General features: G+C 41.5%; 1 protein-coding gene across 2 annotated transcripts in view; it reads left to right on the top strand.

Annotated features, from left to right (window-relative positions):
* The window catches only part of tshz3b (teashirt zinc finger homeobox 3b), a 36,102-nt gene extending 23,078 nt beyond the window's left edge, over positions 1 to 13,024 (top strand). Inside the window, exons 3-4 of one of the 2 annotated variants that reach the window (XM_041044791.1) lie at positions 7,924 to 8,121; positions 8,281 to 13,024. In XM_041044791.1, the coding sequence (XP_040900725.1) occupies positions 7,924 to 8,121; positions 8,281 to 11,576 (3,494 nt within the window). In that variant the 3' untranslated portion in view covers positions 11,577 to 13,024. Of the gene's footprint in view, positions 1 to 7,923 lie in introns of both variants that reach the window. The other variant, XM_041044782.1, reaches the window with a different exon arrangement.
* The last annotated feature ends 11,995 nt before the right edge of the window (positions 13,025 to 25,019 follow it).

Genomic DNA, 25,019 nt, shown 5'->3' with positions numbered 1-25,019 from the left:
ATGAGCTCATACACATGCATCCTCTTGTTTTATTCAGATTTAAAGATCTGAATCTGTCTGTGAGTTACATTTGCTTTCGGTCGCAGCTGCACCTTGGGCCTATAGCAGCGATAATGAAAAAACAAACAAAAAAAGAAGGTATTGTAGCACAAGAGATGGGAAAAAAAGAAAGGGAAAGAAAGAAGAGAGACACAGGGAGGCAGGAAGAGACAGAAAAAGAGCTATATCATGTATATTATGCTGCGGCCAGTGAATTTAAGTGTGTCCGTTTGCGTTTGAACAGAGCAGGCGTTATCATAATCGCCTCTTGCCAACTTGACAGGACCTTAAAGTGATCCTGTCATTTTATTTACACCCAGACCACTGTCTGATTTACTCCAAAACACACACGCATGCACACACACACAAACACACACACGTACACAAATGTTCTCCATTGCTAACTTCCCAAGCGAGCTCAGTCGAGTAGGTCGGATGACATCTTTTGATCAGAGCTGTCCAAAGAGATCAGAGTAGACTGGCAGGTAATAGATACCCAGCAACTAACCAGACTGCACTGCAAAGAGTGTGTGACTGTGTGTATTTCTGACAGTGTGCATGTGTGCTTGTGTACGGAAATACAGCACATAGACATGTATACTCTCTATTTTAGCAAATCAAAATCCTCACAGTGCAAAAGCACTGATATCACTGTGTACTTGCTGTTGGCACACAGCAGTGTTTTCCTTTGCAGTGTCTGAGTGTGTCTTATTTTGTTCTTATTTTAGTTACTGTGTTGTGCATTATGGTGTTTTCTTGTGTTGTAGTGTGTGTGTACATCAGTGAGTGATTACTGTGTGAATGAGTACTGTCTGCACCCTTTCCCTCTTGGCAAGTCAGACCTTTTCTCTGGGAGACTGCTGAAGGCCTGTGACAAAGATCATGGAATTAGAGGAAAAGTAAAGAAAAACAAAGGAGCGACTTGGTGAAAGTGAAAGACAGACCAAGCCTACGTGGCGTGTGAGGCAGACCGGAGATGATGGAGGCAGAAGGAGAGAGAGAGATGAAGTGAAAAGAGGCAGGGAACAGACAGAAAATGGTGGTTACAGACAGGAACAGCACCAGGTGAAAAAAAATAGATGGTGAATGGTGACTAGCGTGAATAAATCATGACAATATTGGACAAATTTGGATGATGCATTTTGAATGCTGAAATAATGACTGGGTCAACACTCATGCATTATTATGCATGTCTTATGTATATTGCTAGAAACCCCTTTCAAGTTCAGAGAATGCTGCAAGCCCAATAAAAATTAAATCTTGATTACTTAATTACTATTTAACGTGTGCATTCTAGAGAGAAACACATTTTGAATCTGATGCTCTAACAACCACCAGGCCACTTAAGGAATCAAGTTTAAATGTAATGTTAAAGGAATACGCCACATGCTAGCGGGGACCAGCCGTTCAGTTTAGACCTAGAACAGACACACACAGGAAACAATAGTGTGAACACATATCAGTGGATGACTGTCAGTAAATGATCATCTGCCTGTCCTTTGTTATTCATGCAGCTTCCACACGGAGCAGTCGCACTCTCAAAGACCACAGGGTAGCCTCAGGTCATGGGTACTGTGCGAATGTGTACTTGTATGACTCATGTTGTGGGGACATAAATCTGTTCACACAGTCACACTGTGGGGACTCAGCTTCTTTACAGGGGCAAAAAGCAAGTGCCCATAATGTAAATGATTACATTGTAGGGTGAAAACTTGGTTTAAGGTTAAGTTAAGGTTAGGGTTAGTAATGTAATGAAGTTAAGGAAACACATCTGTGTGTGTTTGTGAGGGTGTAAAATATTCACCTCCCTCAAGTGTTTTTAAAATGCCTAGAGTAAGATTTAGCTGGGAATACTGACTTGATAATTAGTTGGCACACAGTTTTTACACTTTTATTACCATTTCTTATAAATAACTGAATATCACGGCTTTTTCCCCCCCAACAGAGAAAACACACGCACACACATTCCTGCAGTTAAAAGTCAGTGTTAGGTGTTAAGATGACTGTCTACAAGACAAACTCATTTGAGATGGTGCTGCATTTTACTTGTCCAAAAAAATTGATCTCTTTTGCTAAATAAATACTACATATATATAAACATATATGCGCACACACACACACACACACACACACACACACACACGCACGCGCGCGCGTCAGTGAGTGTGTCATCCCAGGCATACACTCTTGTATTGGCATTGTAACAGCAGCATGTAAATACACTGTCAGCAGCTCCCCAGCTGAGTGGCATGGGGAGATGATTAGCCAGGCTAACGCTGTTCACACACACACACACACACACACACTTACGTTTCCATACACAAGAGTGCTACAGCAGGATCTGTGTTTCTGAATAATTGCAGTATTTCAATGTCTTGCGATGCTGCTGCAGCCACAGACAGACACACTAACTGTTGCCACTCCAAATCTAATCTCCCCTCTCTCATCCTCTCCCTCGCTAACACCACTGCCACTATGTGCTGTATATGCTAATATTATCTCAGCTTTTTTGAAAGGCATTTTGCATATTTTGGACTATCATGCTGTTCATTACCACTTATCAGCATGGAGCTAGTTCCACATAAAAATAATTCATATCCAGTACATACAGATACAGGCCTGAAAAAAAAAAATATAAATATAAAATACACTTTAGAAGGATGCCTCAAACAAAAAAAAAAAAAAACCACAAGTATCTAAGAGCTATAAATCTTGCAAGATTAGCACATTTTTGTCAATACAAACACTGGAGTGAAAACCAAAAATGAAGAAAAAGCAGAACTCTCTAACGCGTATGACTCCACAAACACTGTAAAGTACATTTCAAATGCCTCCAGCGATATTACAGAAATATTAAAATATTTAATAGATTTAAAAGAAGAAGAAGAAGAAGAAGAAGAACCATAAACACTACAAAGCAGAGGAACTGTTATGTTATTTTTAATTTCCACAAACACAGTGTTGTTGCCTACAATGGTGATTTGTGCATGATTCATTGTACAGCATCAACATGTTTCTACTAACACATAGTGTGCTGGTTGAGAAGCAATTAGTGTCATATTCCCTATGATAGTGTAAATATGTTACAAGTCTGGTAAGTCATGTAGCCGGTTGAAGGAACAGCTCAATTCGTCAGGCGTCTGGGTCGATCGAACACCTCTTGGGATCAATGGCATGCCTCACCAATCCCACGGCACTCACTGCAGACAGACATGCCCCTTTAACCACTCTTTGTGCAGACACAGACACACACACACACACACACACACACACACACACAGAAGCCATCCCACCAATTTGTCTGTGCATGTCAAATCACAATAATTAAGCATTATCGATCTCAGATTCAATTAACTTCATTAACGTGGGTTGCACTGGTGATTGGGGAGGGATGGAAATGAGGAAGGGAGGGAGGTGAGGGTGGAGATTATAGGATCTCATTAAGTGGGAAATGGCAGGGGGGTGGATGCATGTCACACACACACACACACACACACACACACACACACATACACACACACGTAAAGTCCATGTGAGAAAATCTGGATGGCGGTTGCTTTCATCTTAGGCCAACAGACTTGTCTTCAGCTTTGTCTTAACAAAAATGTTGCCCTACATGAGACTGATGTGGACAATCTGTCTCTCTCTGTGTCTCTCCCTCACTCACACACACTCACACACACACACACACACATGCTGAAAGTGCGTGGTCTAAGCAGAAGTGTAAACGAACAGCGCTGACGTGCCTGTGTGTCTGATAGGGCTGTTAAGTGGTTATATAAGCATGATAAACTGTTTCCTAACATCATAACATCTGCAGAGTGCATAAGCATTTCCTCACTTTAAGCGCAGACAGGAATACAGAGACATAGTTCAGAATCATAGTTTCATAATCTTTTGTATTTGTGATATGACTGTAAACCCAAAATTTCCATTTATTTCCATTTGCTATTATATGACAGATTTGTAATTTTGTTCAGATGTCAAGAATAATTTCCGAGTCCTTCCGCCTCTCCCAGAAACAACTGTGGTGTTTGGTTGCTTGCCTGGGTTTCAAAATCAGCAATCTCTCCCGGCCCGTTCGCCTGAAAATGAGATCAAACCACCTCTTCCACCCTGCTGACAATTCATCTGGAACTCTCTCTACCTCTCTCTCTCTCTCCTAATTAAAAGAGCACCTGCATACCTGGTGTGTTTGGTCCTGGCTTCTTCTACTCCAGTGGTTTTGTGTGCATGTGTGTGTGCGTGTGTGCAGATGTGTTTCTCCATATTTATCTCGGTATCCTCGGTCATAGTGTTGTGAACCTTGCAGCCTGGATCTAAGCCAATGGCCTTGGGGATCATCTCTGCATGTGCTGAGTCTGTGTGTGTGTGCGCGTGTGTGTGTGTGTGTGTGTGTGGCCCCAGTCTTGACTTCCTTCCAAGTCCTTCCTTCCTTCCTCCCTCCTCTCCCTCCTCTCCCCTCGATCTCTTCTCCTTCTACCACATAATAAATGTGGTGTCTCTTCTCTCCTTCTCTTTGATTTGCACTGTAAATTCTGTCGCAGCTTTATCTGACTGCATTAGTTACAACAATAAATATAATAATGGAGAAGGTGTGGAGGAAACCTTTCCCCATCTTGTGCTCATCACCCACAAACACAGTGAAACCATTTTGAGCCAATTTTTGGCAAAAAATATGAGAGTGGGACAGTGAACACTGACACTCTTAACCCCAATAGGAATATTACAGTGAGTTTCTATTAGGTCAGAACTAATAAGTCTGCTGGTATGTAAGGTGAACAACAAGGAGCACTTGTACTCAATGGGATACTTCTGCAGTGACCAGGGAGTATGAGGAAAGATCTGGGTAAGAAGAAAAGGGCGGAAGAAAATAAACACAAATAGGTTTACAAACTGGTGTGCGGTTGTAATCAATAAACTACCAGCTATAATGGATCGGCCATGTGGCGTGAAGGAGATTTAACAAAAACTAGTTCGCAAGCTGGCAAAAAGGCCAAATAAACAGCTAAAAGTAATAGATGCATTGTTGAAATATCCATATTGTAGTAGTATGAATGCAAACTTGACAGAGCCTACAAAGACAAAGCTAAAACATCAAGCACTGAATCACTGTGTAACGATATCCGTTTACCCTTTGTAACTGCCAGCACGGCTGTGGTGGATGGTGACATGCTGAAAGAAGCCAGGTTCAAAATGAACTTTAAAAAAAAAGATACTATGGTGAAGTGTTTATATTAAACTGGATATTGAGACTGCAGAAACAGCAATCAACAGTCTGCATATTTTATGACACACAAAACCACGCAGGCAGCTGTGGTCGAACTGTCATTGCATTAATTTATTGTAACGCTTCACCTAGTAAATGTCCCAATGTTTCCGTATTTTAACATCTTCTACCTCAGACAAGTCTGGAAATCAGCTGTGCGCTTCATGCACCATGTAGGTGGATGTATCCTACACACCAGGGTTTCATTCAGCACATGCTGGTCTTGCTGGAAAACACTGTTTCTTCCCTGATCCTCTGCATGTGTCTATACATATCACACACTTGCAGGTACACAAATCGGCACACACACACAATTACACACCGTGCTCTTATCACACAAAGGCAGCTAATTTGAAGAGGAGTGTGTATGTTGTGTTTTAAAGGAGATTTCACATTGATGTTTGGCCTTGATGAGAGCACCGGGCTGCTGTCTTCGGCTGTTTCCTCAGCCAGAGCATTGTTCTCTTAAACAGCTGTCGTTTTGGCTGATTCAGAACAGATGGCATGTACATGTGGGTCTGCTTGGCTGCACGTATGTGCGGGCGGGTGGATGTGTCTCCGAGACAGAGTGGGGGAGAGAGAGACAGGGAGGGAGAGGGTGTGTGTGTGCGCTTGCTATCCATAAATGTTACAACATACAGCTGAAATGGATCATGAAGGTTTTAAGATGGTCGTACTTCAATAAAGTAAAAGAAACAACAGTAACTCACGCAGTGTGGATAGGGATCAGGTGACCCCGCAGTCAGTTTTTTAATTGAACATAACAGCATTTAATACAAGATAATGTGTTTGAAGTGTTTCAAATGGATGGTTTTTGTTAGACTGAACGCTGGAGCAGACTGCATGTTCAACAGAGAAGCTCCTGAGATCGCCTGAAGGCAAAGAGTTGTTATACTACAGCAGTTACAGTACAGCTGTATGTGTGTGTGTGTGTGTGTGTGTGTGTGTGTGTGTGGTGTGTGATGTGTGATGGGCTCTGGGATATCTGTGTCTCTGTGCATCTGTTTATCCCACGGCAGTGTCGTATCATCGCCGATGGCAACCAGTGGCTTGACAATGACAGACTCCTTTCTGTGTTGCTGCTGATGCAGTACTTGCACACACACAAATGCATGCACACATACACTCACACACACACACAACTTCACTGCTCAGTAATAGATGGGAGTTGGCAACAGCTGAAGTGTGTTGGTAGCCTGTGTTTTCCTGTGTTTTCAAGCCCTTATTCTCACATAACTGTAGGCACTATTTGGAGTTTTGTTTTCAACCTAGTTACCTTGCACAAAATTTTCCTCTTTCTGTTGTTTTTAAGGAATTTCACTGTGCATTGTCATCATATATATAACCGAATTTTTTTTTCTTTCATTTATTTTTTTCTGCGTGTCTCTGAAAGTGGTAGATTGTGAGTGAATATGTGCATCTGTGCCACACCCATCCCACTGACCGGCTCACTCTGTGTTTACATACCAGGTTAGATGAGTGATGACCTGTTACAAAGAGGAATGCTAGGCACAAGGCCACTGATGTTCACACCTACACTCATCTTCTTTGCCAGTGTAGTTGCTAAAACAAGGAAGAGGCCCGTGTAAGCATGTGTCTGTGTTTGCTTCAATTGTTATTCAGAAATCCAGCCTTAATCTCAAAGTGTGAGCATGCAGCATTTTTCATCTGATGTTGTTTTATCCTTTTGATAGACTTATTAACAAAAGAAAACATTCATAGATGTACAAGGAGGCGAGACTGTGATTTGTCTTGATACATCTTTTCTCTGTATGATTTCCATTGTATTATTCTTAAACTAGAGGGATTTGAATATAAATTGAAAGCCTCAAGCCCAGTCCCCGAAGCTAAACTGTAAATAATAACTCTAAACTTTTTCTAATCTTTGGTAATTGAAGCAAATGGGTTTTGCGGGGAGAGATTTGTCGCAGACAAACGTACATACATTCATTTTTATTTACGAGGAGGCGAGGGCTGAGCAGTGTAATGAGTGAAAATGCATGCTTAATTTAAATAGCGAGTGTGTCTGTTAGGGAATGCATTAGAGTCTGCAGAAGAAGCGTAAGACATATTAATTGACAGACAGGAACCGCTGTCTCCGAGGTTGATACAAGTAATTTATTACTTCAGAAACGAATGCCACCGCCAGAATGTGCTTCATTAATTTCAAATTTAGTTTTAATTTCAAGCTGTTGCCCCTTGAGAAGAATAAGGTGGCAAGTTCTATTTGAAGACACATTTTCCCCTTTCCCTCCCTCCATTTTTCTCTTTCCATCCTTCATCTCTCTTTCTTGCTGTCTCTGATTTTCTGCAATACAGAACAAAGACCTGGGGGTGGAGAGAGAATGGGAGGGGGTGGCGACTTGATTTGAAAACAGTGTCCATGTAAAAGGGGGAAGTTAGAGCAGAATTACTCCAACAGTTTATGATAGGAAATACTTTGTCTCCGAACGTCACTGGATGATTGCTGTGTTTCCTCTGGAGAAAGTGTGAATGCCAGTATCTTGTGTTTCTATCAGTTCCCTGCTTGGAGAATCTTTGTTAGATATGCTTTCAGTGTGGTTCTAACAAATCTCTTTCCCTCTCCTTTTTTTTATATCTCTCTGCCTGAGCAGCATATGTCCCTGAAGATGAGAAGGAAGCAGCCCTGTTGGATGAGGACCTGGATGGAGATGACTCAGCTCCGGAAGGGGAGGAGCCTGCTGCCAAGTTCCTATGTCAGGACAAAGACTTCCTTCTCAAGGACAGGCCAGGATCCACTGGCTTCCATGACTCCCCCAACGCAGCTGACTTTTCTGGTCAGGAGCTGGACAGTGAGTCTCACGTGAGCGAATCCAGTGACAGAATGTCTGATTTCGAGAGCTCCTCTCTTAAAAATGAGGATGATGTCCTCCTCTCTAAAGAACCCTCAAATGCCCTCTCTCTGTCTTCCTCCTCTGCCATGATGGCTGCTGCCAATGCCAATGCCCCAGTAAGTGGAGATGAGGCCGTGTTAGCCACAACAGGGTCTGTGGCTGACAGCCTGGAAAAGATGAAGGCGATTTACACCTCCTTCCTGACCAACTCTTATTGGTCTACACTGAATCTTAACCTGAGCCAGCCCCCTGCAGAAAAACCCCCTCGCAGTCACAGCAGTAGCAGTAGTAGCAGCAGTAGCAGTAGCTGTGGAAGTGGAGGCTATGACTGGCACCAGACAGCTATGGCTAAAACCCTCCAGCAGGCCTCACAGAACCACCACAATAGACTGGGCATGGTTCAACACCCCGCAGTGGCTGTATCCACAGCATCTACAGAGCCCAACCTCTTCAGCACTGTCCAGCTGTACCGACAGAGCTCCAAGCTTTATGGCTCTATATTCACGGGTGCCAGCAAATTCCGCTGTAAGGACTGTAGTGCAGCCTATGACACACTAGTGGAGCTCACGGTGCACATGAACGAGACAGGCCACTACCGCGATGATAACCACGAGACAGATGGTGAGGGCGCTAAACGGTGGTCAAAACCCAGAAAGCGTTCCTTGCTAGAAATGGAGGGGAAGGAGGATGCACAAAAAGTTCTTAAATGCATGTACTGTGGGCACTCCTTTGAATCCCTTCAGGACCTAAGTGTCCACATGATCAAGACAAAACACTACCAGAAAGTGCCTCTGAAAGAGCCTGTTACACCAGTGGCAGCTAAGATTATCTCCACGGCTCGAAAGAGAGCCCCTATTGACCTAGACATCCCTAGCTCACCTGACTCTAATGGAGGGACCACACCTAAGCCCACCTCCCTCAACGACTCTAACGACATACTCCAGAGGGTTACCAACCCTTATATCACGCCTAACAACCGCTATGGACATCAGAATGGTGCCAGCTATGCCTGGCAGTTTGAATCCAGAAAGTCACAGATCCTCAAGTGCATGGAGTGTGGCAGCTCTCATGACACACTGCAAGAGCTAACTGCTCACATGATGGTGACCGGACACTTTATAAAAGTCACCAACTCTGCCATTAAGAAAGGTAAACCCATTATAGAGTCATCCACCTCAGCCCCCATATCCAATTCAACAGGTGAAGAAAAGGTCCAGTCCGTTCCCCTGGCTGCCACAACCTTCTCCCCTCCACCCGCCCCAGTACCTCCTCCAACCAGCATCTCCCCAACTGCCATGGCTGTGGAGATAAAAAAGGAGGAGAAGGAGGAGGAATGCACTAAAGAGTCCATCATCAACAACGGTAACAATCTCATCAAGGAGAAGAAGACAGGAGCTGAGGAGGAGGCTGAGGAGAAGTTTGATATTTCTTCAAAATATACTTATCTGACTGAAGAGGATCTGGATGAAAGTCCAAAAGGGGGTCTTGATATCCTCAAGTCTTTGGAGAACACAGTGACCTCTGCCATCAACAAAGCCCAGAATGGCGCTCCAAGCTGGGGTGGGTATCCCAGTATCCATGCTGCCTATCAGCTTCCAAACATAATGAAGCTCTCCCTAGGCAATTCTGGGAAGAGTTCTCCCCTTAAATACATGTTCCCCGGAGGAGAGATCCTCTCTCCCACTGGTAAGAGCCAGCCTCTGATCTCCCCTCCCAGTCGCCAGACCTCACCATTGCCCAAAAACAACTTCCATGCTATGGAGGAACTGGTCAAGAAGGTGACAGAAAAAGTGGCCAAGGTAGAGGAGAAAATGAGACCTCACAGTCTTGTGAGGGGATCTCCTCTGAGACGTACCACACCCTCACCCTGCAAGAGTGAGGCAGGAGACTCAGCCCGGGGAGAGTCTCCCAAAGAAAATAGAGCAGGGGGCTGTAAAACTCCTGAGAATACAAGCGGAGTGGAAAAAGTAGTAGGAGATGGAAATGGAACCAATCATGGAGATTCAAATGGAGATGTTTCCATAAAGGAGTCTGTGGAAAACGGAGTGGAGTCAGCTGCTGTGACATCGCCCCTGCCCGCCTCCCTGACTGGCAGTACAGCTATCATTACAGACCATCCACCTCCAGAACAGCCATTTGTCAACCCTCTAAGCGCACTGCAGTCAGTAATGAACGTCCACCTGGGGAAGGCTGCTAAGCCTGCCCTGCCCTCCCTTGACCCCATGAGTATGCTGTTCAAGATGAGCAACAGTCTGGCAGAGAAAGCAGCAGTGGCTACTTCTACACCACCAGCACAGACCAAAAAGCTCAGTAATGACCACTTAGACCGCTACTTCTACCAGCAACATCTAAACAACGACCAACCCATAGATCTCACCAAAGGCAAAAATACTGACAAAAACAGCAGTAGTGGTTCTCTGGGTTTGACGGTTCTCTCTTCAGCTGCTTCAACTCCTTCCTCAATTCCTCCCCCCTCCACTGTCACAATGACCAAAGCCTCAGCTGCAGTAGCTTCCTTCATGTCCACCTCCCCTTTGAGAGAAAACGCCCTCTCAGACATCTCTGATATGCTGAGGAACCTGACAGAAAGTCAGGTCGTCTCCAAGTCCTCCACACCTACCAGCCAGTCTGAGCGCTCCGACATTGAAGGTGTCACACAGGAAGAAACAGAAGATGTTTCGCCAGCCCAGAAACGTAAGGGCCGCCAGTCCAACTGGAACCCTCAACACCTCCTCATCCTACAAGCCCAGTTTGCTTCCAGTCTGAGGCAAACAAGTGATGGCAAGTATATAATGTCGGACCTGAGCCCACAGGAGAGAATGCACATCTCCCGTTTCACTGGCCTCTCAATGACTACAATATCCCATTGGTTGGCTAATGTCAAGTACCAGCTGCGGAGAACCGGTGGCACCAAGTTCTTGAAAAACTTGGATTCAGGTCACCCGGTTTTCTTCTGCAGTGACTGCGCCTCGCAGATCCGTTCACCATCCACCTATGTCAGCCACTTGGAATCCCATTTGGGTTTCCGTCTGCGAGATTTGGCCAAGCTTTCTGGGGAGCAGCTGCTCAGCCAGATATCGCAGCAACACCATCAACAACGCCACACCAAAGGACTATCTGAAAAACTGCTCTCTAATCTTCATTCATCCAGCCACCCTCTACCCTCCTCTCTACCCACATCTATACCCTCTTCCCTACCCATCTCCTTGCCCTCGTCTTTAACTAGCTCTCTGCCCTCGACTGAATCCCCAGCACCCTCCCCCGAAGATGACGACAGTGGGGCCATGTACCAGTGCAAACTCTGTAACCGGACTTTTGCGAGCAAGCATGCGGTCAAGCTTCACCTGAGCAAGACTCATGGGAAGTCCCCTGAGGACCACCTCATGTATGTGTGTGAGCTGGAGAAACAGTAGCACTGGCTGGGGGCAATGATGCACTCTTTCATAATGGCTCAATCTTTCTTGCTCTGTCTCTCTTTATCCTTTCACAGACATTTCTTTCAAAGTAAAGAAAGGATTATTAATGTGATGGAACTGCACAAAGATGCCATACAACTACTGCTTTGAGTTTTGGCACATGGTTTTAAATTTTGCATTGTAGCAGTTTTTTTTTTCTTCTTTGTTTCAGTGTGAGGTAGACTCACTCTGGATAAACTCACTCGATTTTATGATCTGAGTGTGTGACGTGATCTCCTTTGATAGGACTAGTGAATTTTTTTCATAATGTGCAGATGGGGGCTGTTGTCATTGAGAAGACACAGTAAATGAAGGTAAAAAAAGAGATTCTAAAATGAAGTGGTATGTATTTTGTGTACATGAAAATTAAGTTCCTTTATATTTTGGCATCACTGGGGTGTGATAAGCTGCATGCATAAATGAAACGGTTTAGTTAAACATTTTATAACTAAATCTGGTGCACTTTCCATGATTTTTTCTCTTCATGTTTTCACTCTCCTGCTCGCTCTATCTTTTTTCCTTTTTTTTTTCTTTAATAATATTTTTGTGCTGGAGTCAGCATTTAAAATTTAACCCTCTGAGTACGTTAAAGCACTTCTACAACTAAGATCCAAACATTATAGACTGAAGATTTACGATTGGGAACTATTGAAGCTATTGTGAGAATTCGATGGACAATGAATGCAATGTGTCCACAATGCCTGTTTCTTAGACATATAATACGTCATGTGTCTAATGGTGAACATGAAAGGAAGAAGATTCTGTATTCAGTGCAAAGTTCTCACATCTTGGGCTTAATACTTGTCTGGAAGATGCTCACAGGACTTGACACAAGCATTGTCGCTACGTGGTGAAAAAGAAAAAAAGAAGGAAATATTAAGTCTTTTACTTTGGTCGATCAGGGACCTATATTAATTCAGGTCTGTGTAAAATATGTATATAAAAACATATTAAGTAATTCCTGTCTAAATTATGCATCATTTCTATATTTTTAATTTAAAAGGATTATGACTATCTGCTGGCGCACAGTATATGAAGACATAAATAAAATTGTTTTGCACAATAGTTTTATAAATGTGTTATTTAATCAAAGGATACGAAAAAAAAGGGAGGTAACAAAGGGATGACAACAGGTGAATCTTTTTATTCCCGACTCGTGCTCAAAGGGTTAAAGACTCTTTTTACCAGACACTACTCTACATGTGCCGCTGTATGAACACTAAAAAGATAATAAAGGTTGTACAAAAAAGATGTTACTTTATGAAGATATTTCACATGTAAACTGTTATTTATAAGCACTCTTGGTTGTTTCATATCGTTGAATGCCTTTTTGATTGGTCATATTTTTTTTTCCTTTGTTTTTTTTTTTTTTTGTTGTTTTTTTGTTCTGTCTAATTGCTCTGCCATGATTCCACACTGCAGCTTTATCTTTTTGGGATATGAAAGGTAACCATGGTTACACTAACCCCTTGAGTGACAAGTTCTGCTACATTTTTGGCAGTTAATTTGCTGAAGTAACTGACAGCTGCCAGTGTAGAGAAATAAAAAAAAAATCCCTATGTGTAAAATATCGGCATGTAAACAGCACAGATACTGTTATGCATTCTGTGCCGTTAGTCCTTTTCATTTCATTTTTTTCGTTTTCTGTTGTTGTTGTTCTTGACAATGAACCCCCATTATATGACTTCATATAACCTTGTTTTCTACTGCAGCATTAAAAAAAGGAAACTGTTTTTTGCAATAATGTGTGTGTGCATTGTGTGTGTCATGGCTATCAATTATGTGTGTGCTGTGCAGTCCCTAATGAGCACATTAGACTGGGAGTGTGTCAACGTCTGTCTGTGACGAGCTGCAGACTAGTTTACAGTGAGTGGCAGCAGTGGGGCCGTGTGGGAGGCAAACACACACACACACACACACACACACACACTCAGACATGCAAAGAGACACCATCATTGTTGGGCACTTGAATAGCCTCTTCTGTTGTTCTAGTGGCTTAGACTAAGGCATATACTGCATATATAAGACTGAGTCTACAACAGTAACAATCAACAATCAAATGACAAAAAGTTTAACATTTATAAGGAGGCAGTGGATGGTGGTGGTCTCTCATAAAGCACAAAATCTGTAATTTATAGGGTCAATTTAAAAAAAATCTCACTACTCACTACCTTACATAATTTGCAAACATTTGCCACTTAATTTGTGAAAATATGTGAATAAAGTGCAGAGATGTGTCAACTCACACTATCAGATAACACATTGTTGTCTGATAGTGTCAAACAGCAATATGATAATCCACTTCATCTATTCACTCTTTGCAATCAAACAACCCAAGAGAGCAACTGAGTTTCACACCCACCATCTCTCTCTTTCTATGCGGGATATGGACTCATAGACACACACTCAAACACACACAAAGTTTCCCTTCCATATCTCCAGCTCTATAATTACCTCCGACGTCCATTTTGTGTCTACTCTCAAAGAGGTAAGGGACCTGACAGACATATTTGTTTAGGCTTTGTGGGAGATGACAACAATGCTGACAAGATGAGCAGGTCCTTTCAAGTGTTTATTTATTCATATTTTTCCCTGTCCAGAGATGTGATTAAATAGGAATTGTATCAGGATCAGTTTGATGATATGTGCTACACAATGGTACAATATAGAAAAAGCAGATGGAGAGAAGAGTTAAAGCCTATAGGAGGAAGAGATCTGTGAGAGCTGCTTTCTGTCTTATCTACATGAGAATCAGTATATGTTAGGTAAAGGAATGGGAATACAGAGTTAGGAGTCAGCTGGAGAAAGAATGTTGAAGAACTAGCACATAGATCATCAACACATGCAACTCTGCTCATACAAACATAAGTGCATCACATAAACATATACAGAGCACACACAAGACAGCAAAGTGAGACTGTGAGCAGATTGTGACTGTGAGCTGAGTGTGAGCTGTGTGTTGCTGAACTACATCATTTTTTTCTGCTCTGTTCTGCCACTTAATATACCATGCTATAAAAAAATCATCCATACAAGGGTAAGTACACACACCTGCACACAACACAAACAACTCAGACCAGTAAACCAAATTCTCTTCTTCACACATACACACATGGACACACAAAAGCCACGTACACACACACATACACCTCTCAACAGCCAGGTAGAAGGACTTCATCTGCAGTGACAAGGTGCCACTGTGTGTGAAAATGTCAGCCTTCAACAGTGCAGCCTGAAGTCTGGCACCATATTTAAGGCTCTCATTAGCCTCAAAGAAAATATGCGTGAAATTGAAGTGTAAGAAAGCCATTTTCTCTCTCCCTGCCTTCACATCCAGCAAGTAGAGGAAGGGGCTTATTAAGGTTCAAAACTAACATGCAGGAGACAGTGGGCAACACCACTGGGAAGTGCACGCATGCACGCACACACAGACACACACACACACACACACACACATACAAGGAAATATTCACATTCATAGACTTACTGTGTGTTTCAATGTAATCATAACGTGTACTAAACCACATTAGTTACAGTCAGTGAAGTAAACTGATGAGTAAATGCTGACCACCAGACACTGAGGCAAACACCAACATTTATGTTTTTTTGTTTTTGTTTTTTTTCTTCATTAAAGCACCCTATACTCATTCGACTTCACTTCGGGTCTCAGTTTAACACAACACCATTACACCATTATGTGCACCACTTATGGAGATCATGAGGAGTTGCACCAATATTCCTACAAAAGGGGTAAATGTGCTTTAATAAAACAGGTCCAAGAGTTCTTTTCAAAATGAGACAAGTATCAACCACGGAGGCAGTTAACACACTTTGATACTTGCTCAGAAATACAGCAGAAGTTGAGCAAATTGTGTATCTGTTCACAGCACAAATAGAGAGTGGGCTGAGAGGTTCCTATTATAGTATTAATAAAGACACCTAAAGAAATTGGTCATCATATCCATCTGTGAAGGACAGGGGGACTCCACCAGTAATGAATGGGGGTTGACGTAATGGAAATTATTATTGCCTTAACTTGACTGTAGGTGGATCCAAATCATCCACAGTCACAAGCTTGTGGCTCACACTGAAACAATTAGTCAATTAATCAATTGTTTCGGTGTGACTGATGTTAATCTCTCAAGCATCAAGACTAAGGGTCTATTGTCACGCTGGCTACAAACATTTGCTTAAAACATTTCAAAAGTGATGATTTGATGCTTATGCACTACCATTTCAGTTTTTTTACTACTACTCTGACAAAACCACCAATCTGAAAGGCGTCACTTCTCTACACTGGCAGCTGTCAGATGTTTAGCCATGTTAGCACCGTGTCACTGTCAGTCTGTTGCTCGGTCTACCACTTTTGTCCAAACTGCAATATCTCACCAACTTTTGGATGGACTGCCATGAAATCCTACTAAGTTTAGCGATCAGCTGACTGTTCTCTAGCGTCACCATGAGATCATTTCAGTCGGAGACTCTTGCGACCATAGCAAATGGTTATAAAGTTAGATTTGGTGGAAAAGGCTCTGCTGTTTGAGGAGGCTCTCAGTGAATCCAAGCAGATACATAGATTCTGCAGAGAGAACTAATCCCCATACATGAACATGAATCTTAGTTAAATCAACAACAAAAAATAGATTTAGGATTTTGGGGTGGTGGAGGGAGCTGAGCACTGGTATGAGCGTGAGTCATAGAGTAATGCTGAAGAAGTGTCTGGTTGTAATGTACACCTGAACAAATACACCTGAATGAAGACTTTATTTGCTACACAGCTGTGAATTAGCCAATACAAGTGTAAATTCAGTGTTCTGCCTGAACTAACGCTATGCTTCATTTCAGTCAGAGACACATCAAGGAAGTGACCATTTATCGCAAATGGTTATACATGTAAATTGGCGAAAAAGGCGCTGCTGTTTGAGGGAGCGCTCAATGAACCCAAGCAGCAATGTCGACTCTGGTGTGAGAGCTAATCCCCCCGAACAAAATTATTGCTTTCTGCTTAATAAGTTTTAGCAGGGAGTGTATAAAACCCCCTAAAACAACAGTCACTGCGATCCACCTTCCTGAATATGCAACAAGCTTCCTGCAATTTCCACTGAATATTTTCAGCTAAAAGTATCTAACCTATGAGTGGCAACCAACATCTTGCAATTTTCCTTGAATGCTAGCAAAGTCCTTCTAATCTGAGATGTAACTCAATATTATTGATTACTCTCAGAACAACATATGGCAGCATCTTCAATAAGCATCAGATCAATAACTTTAACCAAGTTTGAGTGAAGTATTCTTTTAATAACCAGTTAAATAGCATGTACAAACTAGGCTAGCATAGCAGTAAAATGTTTTATTGTTTTTAGGCATGAAAAAAGCAAAAATGATCAATACAGAACAGTAACCACAGAGGCACTGAAGTTGAGGAAAGGGTTTACAGTTTTCAGTCTGTAATGCTTTCATTTTCATGTCATTTTAGGCAGATTATTTTAATCAATCAATCAATTAATCACTCAAATAAATAAATAATTGCCATAGAACACACACAGTACCTAAAAAAATCAGATACCACACTCTGCCTTGGGATAATCTTCACGGAATGCTCAGCTTTCATTCACTTTAACTAGCTTGCTTAAAAAAAATTTACTTTAGTTGATTATTTATAGTTCATAGCATAGGGATAAAGTCTGTTTATGTTTGGTTAAGTGTCTATATGCCTGAGTCTCTAGGCGTAGTCAGAGGTATCTCAGAGTGTGTCGGTGTGCCACGTTGCTCCATCACCAGGATGCAGAAATGGCTAACACAACAGATTTTGTCAGCAGTAGATGAAGTGGCATACCAGCCCAAATTGTGCACTTTGTCAGTAACTCAAACAGTCAGTGGAGAGATTAGAAGTTGAAGTCTCAGTCTTGTGACAAACACTTATTCCCCAACACAAACAGTTTACTTTGTGTTTTGATCGCACTGCGCTCTACGAGTTGCTCGGTGGAGCACCTGTTCTCAATGGTCCATGGGATAAATTCCAGAAACAGAGCAATCATGCTCACAGGTAGAAGGTGTCAGAAAGTCAGATACAGTCAATCTTGAAAAAAATATGTAGTTGCAGCAATTGTTGGACACAGTGGCTTAATATACAGTAAACGTCATTAGTTGCAGCTCTGCTTATGTCCAAAATATATGCACGTATGGACACATATCCTAGTTGTCTGCAAAATGCATAGCAATTAAAGTCTATTGTCCTATTCTGTGGACTATGTCAATAGGAAGTAGGCTTTTGGAGATGTAAAACGATTGCACTGCCTGAAGGTAGCTATGCCAGTGAACATTAACATCTTAATAGTGGTTTTGGAGATGGTGCTATGTGCCAACATACCACACCCTCATTGTAGCCCACACAATGCAACCATCAGAATCCCCCAGGAACACAGAGAGAGCCTCCACAATAGTGAGCTGCTCACATGCATTTGTGGAAGGTGTGCTGCAGATCCAGATAGCTTTATCTAAAGAAGGGGGCTGGTGGGAGGGTGGGAATACAAGCTCAGAGGATCTACTCTCCACAATGGAATCACACTGCATAACATAAATAAAGCCAGGGTACAAGCAACCATACTGCTTACACAAAGACACACAGGGAGAGCGCCCTGTCCACGTCACTTTCTCTTGATTTCTTTTTCTGTTCCCATTTCTTCTTTCTCCTGTTCTTTCTTTCACTTGTACACAGAAAGTCACACAGACACACAATGTTATCTATAGGAACACAAGGCATCTGCTTCACACATCCTCTTTTCCAATTAAACATAATATAGTTCTTATTGGTAATATTTTATGCTAGTGTGCTTAAAATCCAACCAACCACACTTATTCAGAGGAAAAAAGTGGCCGCATCTCTGCCTAGTATGAATAGATCTGATTGGCTAATACATCTTAGGAATGATTTGTCAAGGCAGGTTCACGCCACTGTGTTGATGATGACAACCCATTCCTGGAAAGGAAAACAGAAAGATAAATAGATGTACTTGGTAGAGATGTTGATGGAACATCAAAGACAGAATCTTCAACAGATAATTTTCTGATGAGAAATATCTGAAGTTATTTTGAGCCATGCTAGCAGCTTGGCTCCAGGGATGGCAATGACTGTCTATTAGTCACATGGTCAGTCCACCTGAAATAGCTAAGCAGCTATTGGATGGATGGTCATAAAATTGGGTGCAGATGTCCCTGGTGCCCAGGTGATGAATCGAAATAACTTTTACAGTAATCCTCTGACCTTCCCTCTAGTGCCACCTGCAGGTAGAAAATTTCACTTAGCCAGTGAAATATAACAGGACTAAACACCTGTAAAACTAATGATATTCCCATTATCCTTAGCTGTACTTGCAATTAGTGCTAAATAGCAAATGTACACATGCTAACAGCCTAAACTAAGATTGTGAACCATAGTAAACATACCTGCTATACATCAGCATATTGGGGTTATCACTGTGAGCATATTAGCATTTAGCTCAAATAACTGCTGTGTACCAAAATACAGCCTCACAGAGGCAGCAGCTTGGCTGTTACAGCCTATGAAAAAGTAAAGTTTAAAATCTTAAAAATTTCTTTGCAGCATTAAACGACTAAATAAGTAACAATGAAACTTAAAACTGAAGAATAAACATCCATAGCCAAGAGTTTAAAACTTGAAAACTATTTTAAGTGACGACGCAACAAACGAAAAACAAAATAAAATCTTTCATGTTCAATAACTGAGCTCGTTGCAACTTGTTCATAAATGATTCTATCACTCATTATATGAAGATTATTGAGAAAGTAAGTTTTCTGGGCCTTTAACTGTTAGTCGTGTTTGTATCTGCACAGTTTTTACGGTTCAGCTTACAAAGCCAGGTATTGTTTATAAGTGAAATTGCTGGGGAAGCAAGATGTAACATCAATATTCTGTGTGCATAGTTTTACAGCCAAGATCACAACAGTTACAGTACAGACACACACACTGACAATCAGTGATGGACTGGACTTTGACAAGTTACAGCTACTCTTTGTCAATGTGTCAGTCAAACAAAACATTATAGTGAGGAGGAGAAACTATCAAAAATACATCCAGTGTTGTGGGAATACTTGTGGGATTCTGTATCACTGAGTGAGTTAATGATTGAATGTGATCGTGGAGATACAGTGACGATAACAAGGAAACGCAACTAGCCTCAAGTCAACGCTGAAGTTGACACCCTAATGCTTTGCCGCAATACAAGAATAGGGAAAACTTGATATTGTCACAGCTCCACTTACTTTATTGAACCTTTATTCTGTATAACAGCAAAGACAGCGCAAAGCTTCAACTACCCTCTTTACTCAGCTGATATTGATTGACTGGGGTTTCAACTCAAAGAGGGCCTCCTAAAACATATCTGCCTAAAGCCTCTAAAAGGGTAATCTGCCTTGCTTCGGTATCATCATTTTCAACCAGTCTTCTCGATGACCTGAAACGATTCACATTGATTTTTTCAGACACTTTTTACAGCATGTTTTTGCCTTGTTACTTAAAGGCATTATTCCTCTAAAATCTAAAAAGTAACACTGTGGATCTAACACTGGATTCTAACAACCTCACGCCCCACTCTCTACAGTCAGACAAAACTAGACAAGAATGTTAAAATAAGTTGTCTGGCTGCATCACTGAGGCTTTTCTGGGTATATTGAGGGGAAAAACTAATTATATGGAGATATTGGTCATGTTTCCATGTTAAATCATGTCCGAAATTCTGCAAATACAAGCTGCCAGTTGGAGAAAAGAATTCCCCCTGGTGTATGAGAAATGGGAATTCTTTGTGGTCACTTTTTTCCCCCCACTTGGCATCCTGAGTTGCAGAAGTTTGTCAACAACGCATCAAGGCTGCAGCCATTCCCCTATTGCTGGTAGTTCAAGGTATGAAAACTTAAAACCTAAATTTCATTTGCATACTTGTGCAGGAGCTGCTACATGCAGTAATACAATACCCTTTCCACAGAATTGAACTAATTTGGATGTAAAACATCAAAGAACCATTCTATGAGATCACAAAGATCACTCTCTGAATCCGTCTGCAAGTCTCTTAGTCATAAATTCACCAGAGCAACTCTTCTTGGTAACATTACCAGGGTCTTGATTCGCTAATGTCTTGCTTTGGGAGAGAGTTATTCATTTGTACAGCCACTGATGCCTCAGATCATAGGAATGGCATATGTAAATTCTGTCTGCGCAGGTTCTTGGGCTAGATTCCTCAAGAAGACTATGGGAAGTGTGCCAGGAGACTGGGAAGTTGCACATCAAAGTCATACATCAGAAGCAGCTGGAAGGTGGAATCATGACATTTACTTGCTTTTTTAATAAAATATTTAAAGAATCCTTACAAGGGTTAACTTTTAAGGTTTCATACTCTAGTGCTGCCCTGAATCTTCTTTTTGGTGCATATAGGAGAAAGAACAAACACAGACACTTTTATGTATGAGATGACATTAATTCATAGTATACATTACCAGCACTTATACACAGGATATAGGCATGAAAGGATATACTTTACTGTGTGAATGCCCTTTAAAATACTAAAATCTATCATAAGTTATTATCACTTATAGTTATCATTTGTTTGTTAGCAACGGGGTTAAATATATTTTTGTGAAAGCATCAACCAGAATTGTCATTAATTCTATAGGCTTGTAAATAAAAATTATCCAAATATTCAAAGTGAGATAATTCTCTTATAAGATATAGATTTAACCCCATCTGTTTGCACTAGCCAATCACATTCTTAGAACCTTTTGGCTTATAAACTTACTTATAACCATGCAAACTATGAAGAGGCATAGTTTGATGCTTCAGGTGCAAGTGAAGATGGTGTTTTTTGGTTGTACTAGGGGTTATGTGACTATTTGTTTGTTTGTCATAGTCATAGGGGATGTCAGGATGTGATGTCCAGCACCTAACCCAACCATAAAATCACATTTCATAGTTTTAACATGAGACACTTTTTTTAAAGATAAATTAACATCTTAATAGTTAAATCATCTCATGATTTTCCCATCTGTGGTCTTTGAGATTAAAAACTATTCTTGTGATCCGCATTAATAAAATGTCCACATTTCATTTATTGATTTGTTTTAATTGATTTCCATATCTTCACATGAGTCAGGCTTGAAAAGATATTATATGCAAATTGCTAATTAAGTATTTAAGTTGCTTCAAATGTGTTTTTGTCAAGAATCCACAAAATGTGCACTGCACTTTCCTGAGATGACAATACTTCTCTGTGGATCTGTATTCTCTTTATTTATTTATTCTCTTTATTCTGCCATGTCAGCTATCACTTCTAACTACTGTGTTTCAAAGTATGTTGTGCTATGAATTTTAATGCATGCGCCCCCCAGCTCTGATTAAAAGTCAGTCAGTCAGTCATTGTGTATATTTGGTACCTGCAAAGCCACAGCTCTTGTCTGACCCCACACGTTCTAAAGTATCTTAAAATAACGCTTGTGATGAATGTGCAATTTCCCTAATTTACAGCTGGCTGCCGTACTCAGGACTGTGGGCTGGATGGAAATCTTAAATGGGGCTTGAACAGCACTCCTCACAACAAGAAATCAATATGCCATGCAGCCTAGAAAGGCGACTTGCTATCTACTGTGGCCGAGGCAACGCTCGTGGGGTAATTTCCTCTAAACGCTACAAACACAGCTCAGCCACTTCACCGACACAAATAGAATCTCAGTCACACGCTCCGACACACATACACTCAAGAAGATGCGTGCTGAATGTGTACGCTCATGTGTGCTCGTGTGTGTGTGTGTATGGAGATACAGTGACAGAATGTATTGTAGCCTGTATATGTGTGTGTGTGTCTGTGTATTTTCAGGTGCTGCATGTACCATTTTATTTGTTTGCTTTGATCTGATTTGTCTTTTTTTACAGGTGGACGTGTAGACTGTGTACAATTTTGTGCGTACACACGTGTCTCTGCTGTTGCATGTGTTTACTATGCATAGCAAATACTCAGTACTTATTCAAATGATTTACATCCGTCACACAGTATATGTGAATTGGAAATCAGAAACATTGCATGAGAAAAAACTGTATTTGAATGAGAGCTTCAAGCAAGTTCTTTGGTGAAATGTTAATGCGTGAACTTGGAAATAACAACACACAATACTCTCTTCAGTAGTTAAAGTTGCCATGACAACAATGTCAATGATATTAGGGACAGGGAAACTAGCTACATTAAAATCACATTCACCATATACACCGTATATTCAACATCACTAAACGTTACGCCTCAAAATGTACTGTATTCGTAACATGAGGTATCTGGACTGAATTGTTTGGCCAGGATGCAGGCCGAGGTCTGGACTTTGAGAAGCCAGTGTTCGATTACTTGTCACACTTAAATACAAACACAAATCACCAGGAAGTTAAATGTGACACTAAAGATGCTCTAAATCTCACTTTCCAGCAGTCCTGTCCAACATGACCACACTCGATTTTCCTCCTCAAACCTGTCATCTTAAAGCAAAACCTGAAAAGACGTACCACTTAAAAACACACAAACGTTTCTGTTAAACAAATTATGACACTTAGACAAAAGGTTTACAGATAACAAAATCTCAACATATGAGCAAAGACTTGAAGGTGTCTCCCACTTAAAACTCACAAACACAACACTGTAAAATGTGTCTTACAATTGTCGAGATCTGAAAACAAACTCAACTGAAGGTTTATATGATTCAGACTTTTGTGACTCTTCATCTGCGGATATGGTGCAATCAGGAATAGAGCTCTCCTGATTGAGGGAGAGTTGTAGGTGAGTGAGTTCAGACCATATCCATTACCAAATATAATCTATTCTCCTCTGTGGAGATGCTATCTGTCCCGAGTCCTACAGGAACAATACAGAGGATGTGCTGGGACTGTTGTTCTTGGATTGGTTTGCTATGGTACTCATCAGATAAGCTGGGCGCTCCCTGCAGTTTCACATGTACCACATTAAGAGTGTGTGTGTGTGTGTGTGTGTGTGCGTGATGATCCTCGCCACGACATGGGTCTACTATTGTAGTTCTATGGCAAAAATGTTTTCTAAATATTTGATGTTCCAGTATGTGGGGAAGCCTGATAAGAGTCACCTGGAAGGTGGGAGGAGGCAAACCTGAGAAACACCGTCAAAGTCCTAAAAACAGTCTGCTATGCAAGTGGCACCATGATACACGGTACATGTCAAAAGTAAATAAATAATGTAATTAATTTAAATAAATAAATAAAAATACTTAAGCGGTTAACTTGACTGTTACTTTCATATTACAGCATCTTGACTTTTCCTTGATTCACCAAGAGAATCTTGAGAGCAGTTCAGCTGCATACAGTATTTTGTGAGGTGTGTGTGAAGGTGTGTGCCACCTTCTATATCCGGGGCCATTAAAAACTGTGTTCAGTCCAATAGCAGGAAACCTCAGGGTGGGGCTCAACTGGGACATTCAAGGGGCTCCAACCATGGCCTGAGCTACAGTCAGACTGTGAATAGTTCTTCAACAAAACACTCTAAGGGTCTGTGTTTGTTTGGGTGTGTTACAGTTATCAGTGAGAAGATAAACACAAACCAGGAAGTTAAGCCAAAGATGCTGCGCTGTGGTAATCTTGATAGTGACACTGTAATCTGGAGGTGTGTGTGGCTGCACTGGGTTGCAGCAAAAGGCAAACCAGGATAAAATGTTTAGCCCTGAATTCATAACAATTAGGAAGTCCCGGCCTACAACCGTACCCCTTGCGGGGGGGGGGGGGGGGGGGGGGGGGGGGGTTCTGCAGGAGAATGGGGTACAGGGGCCTTTACAATGAGCCATTCTGTTTGTGATCACAAGGCACAGCCAGGGGGAGGAGCTTGGGGGACCTCAGAATTGCCTTGCTGCTTTTTGCAGATGATGGGGTTCTGTTAGCTTCATCAAACCACGGCCATGGTTCACTGCTGGAATTGCTTGCTTCGGGTTGGGAGACAGTTACTGCCTCAAGTGGGGGAATTTTAAGTATCTTGGGATCTTGTTCTTGAGTGAGGGTACGGTGGAACGTGAGACAAACAGATTGGTGACGTGTCTGCAGTATTGCAGGCATTGTACCGCACTTATGATGATGAGCTTTGGGTAGTGTCTAACTTCCCATCTCATATAACTATATACTATAAGTTATATAACGCTAACTTGTGAAATGACTATATAAACATTGAAGTCACAATAATTAACAGCAGTAGAAGTAGCAGTAGTATAATGTTAGGTTTGTACCTAACACTATACTAGTCTATTTCTTTTCCGCAAACTTCCATTTTAATACTACACAAGTAGAAAAACCTCTGCTGTTATTTTGTTTCATTCACTCAGAAGGTTAACATCATCTCT

The sequence above is a fragment of the Toxotes jaculatrix genome, chromosome 1 (assembly GCF_017976425.1).
Source record: "Toxotes jaculatrix isolate fToxJac2 chromosome 1, fToxJac2.pri, whole genome shotgun sequence".
Taxonomy (NCBI): domain Eukaryota; kingdom Metazoa; phylum Chordata; class Actinopteri; family Toxotidae; genus Toxotes; species Toxotes jaculatrix.
This window is presented reverse-complemented; position numbering and strand designations above follow the sequence as displayed.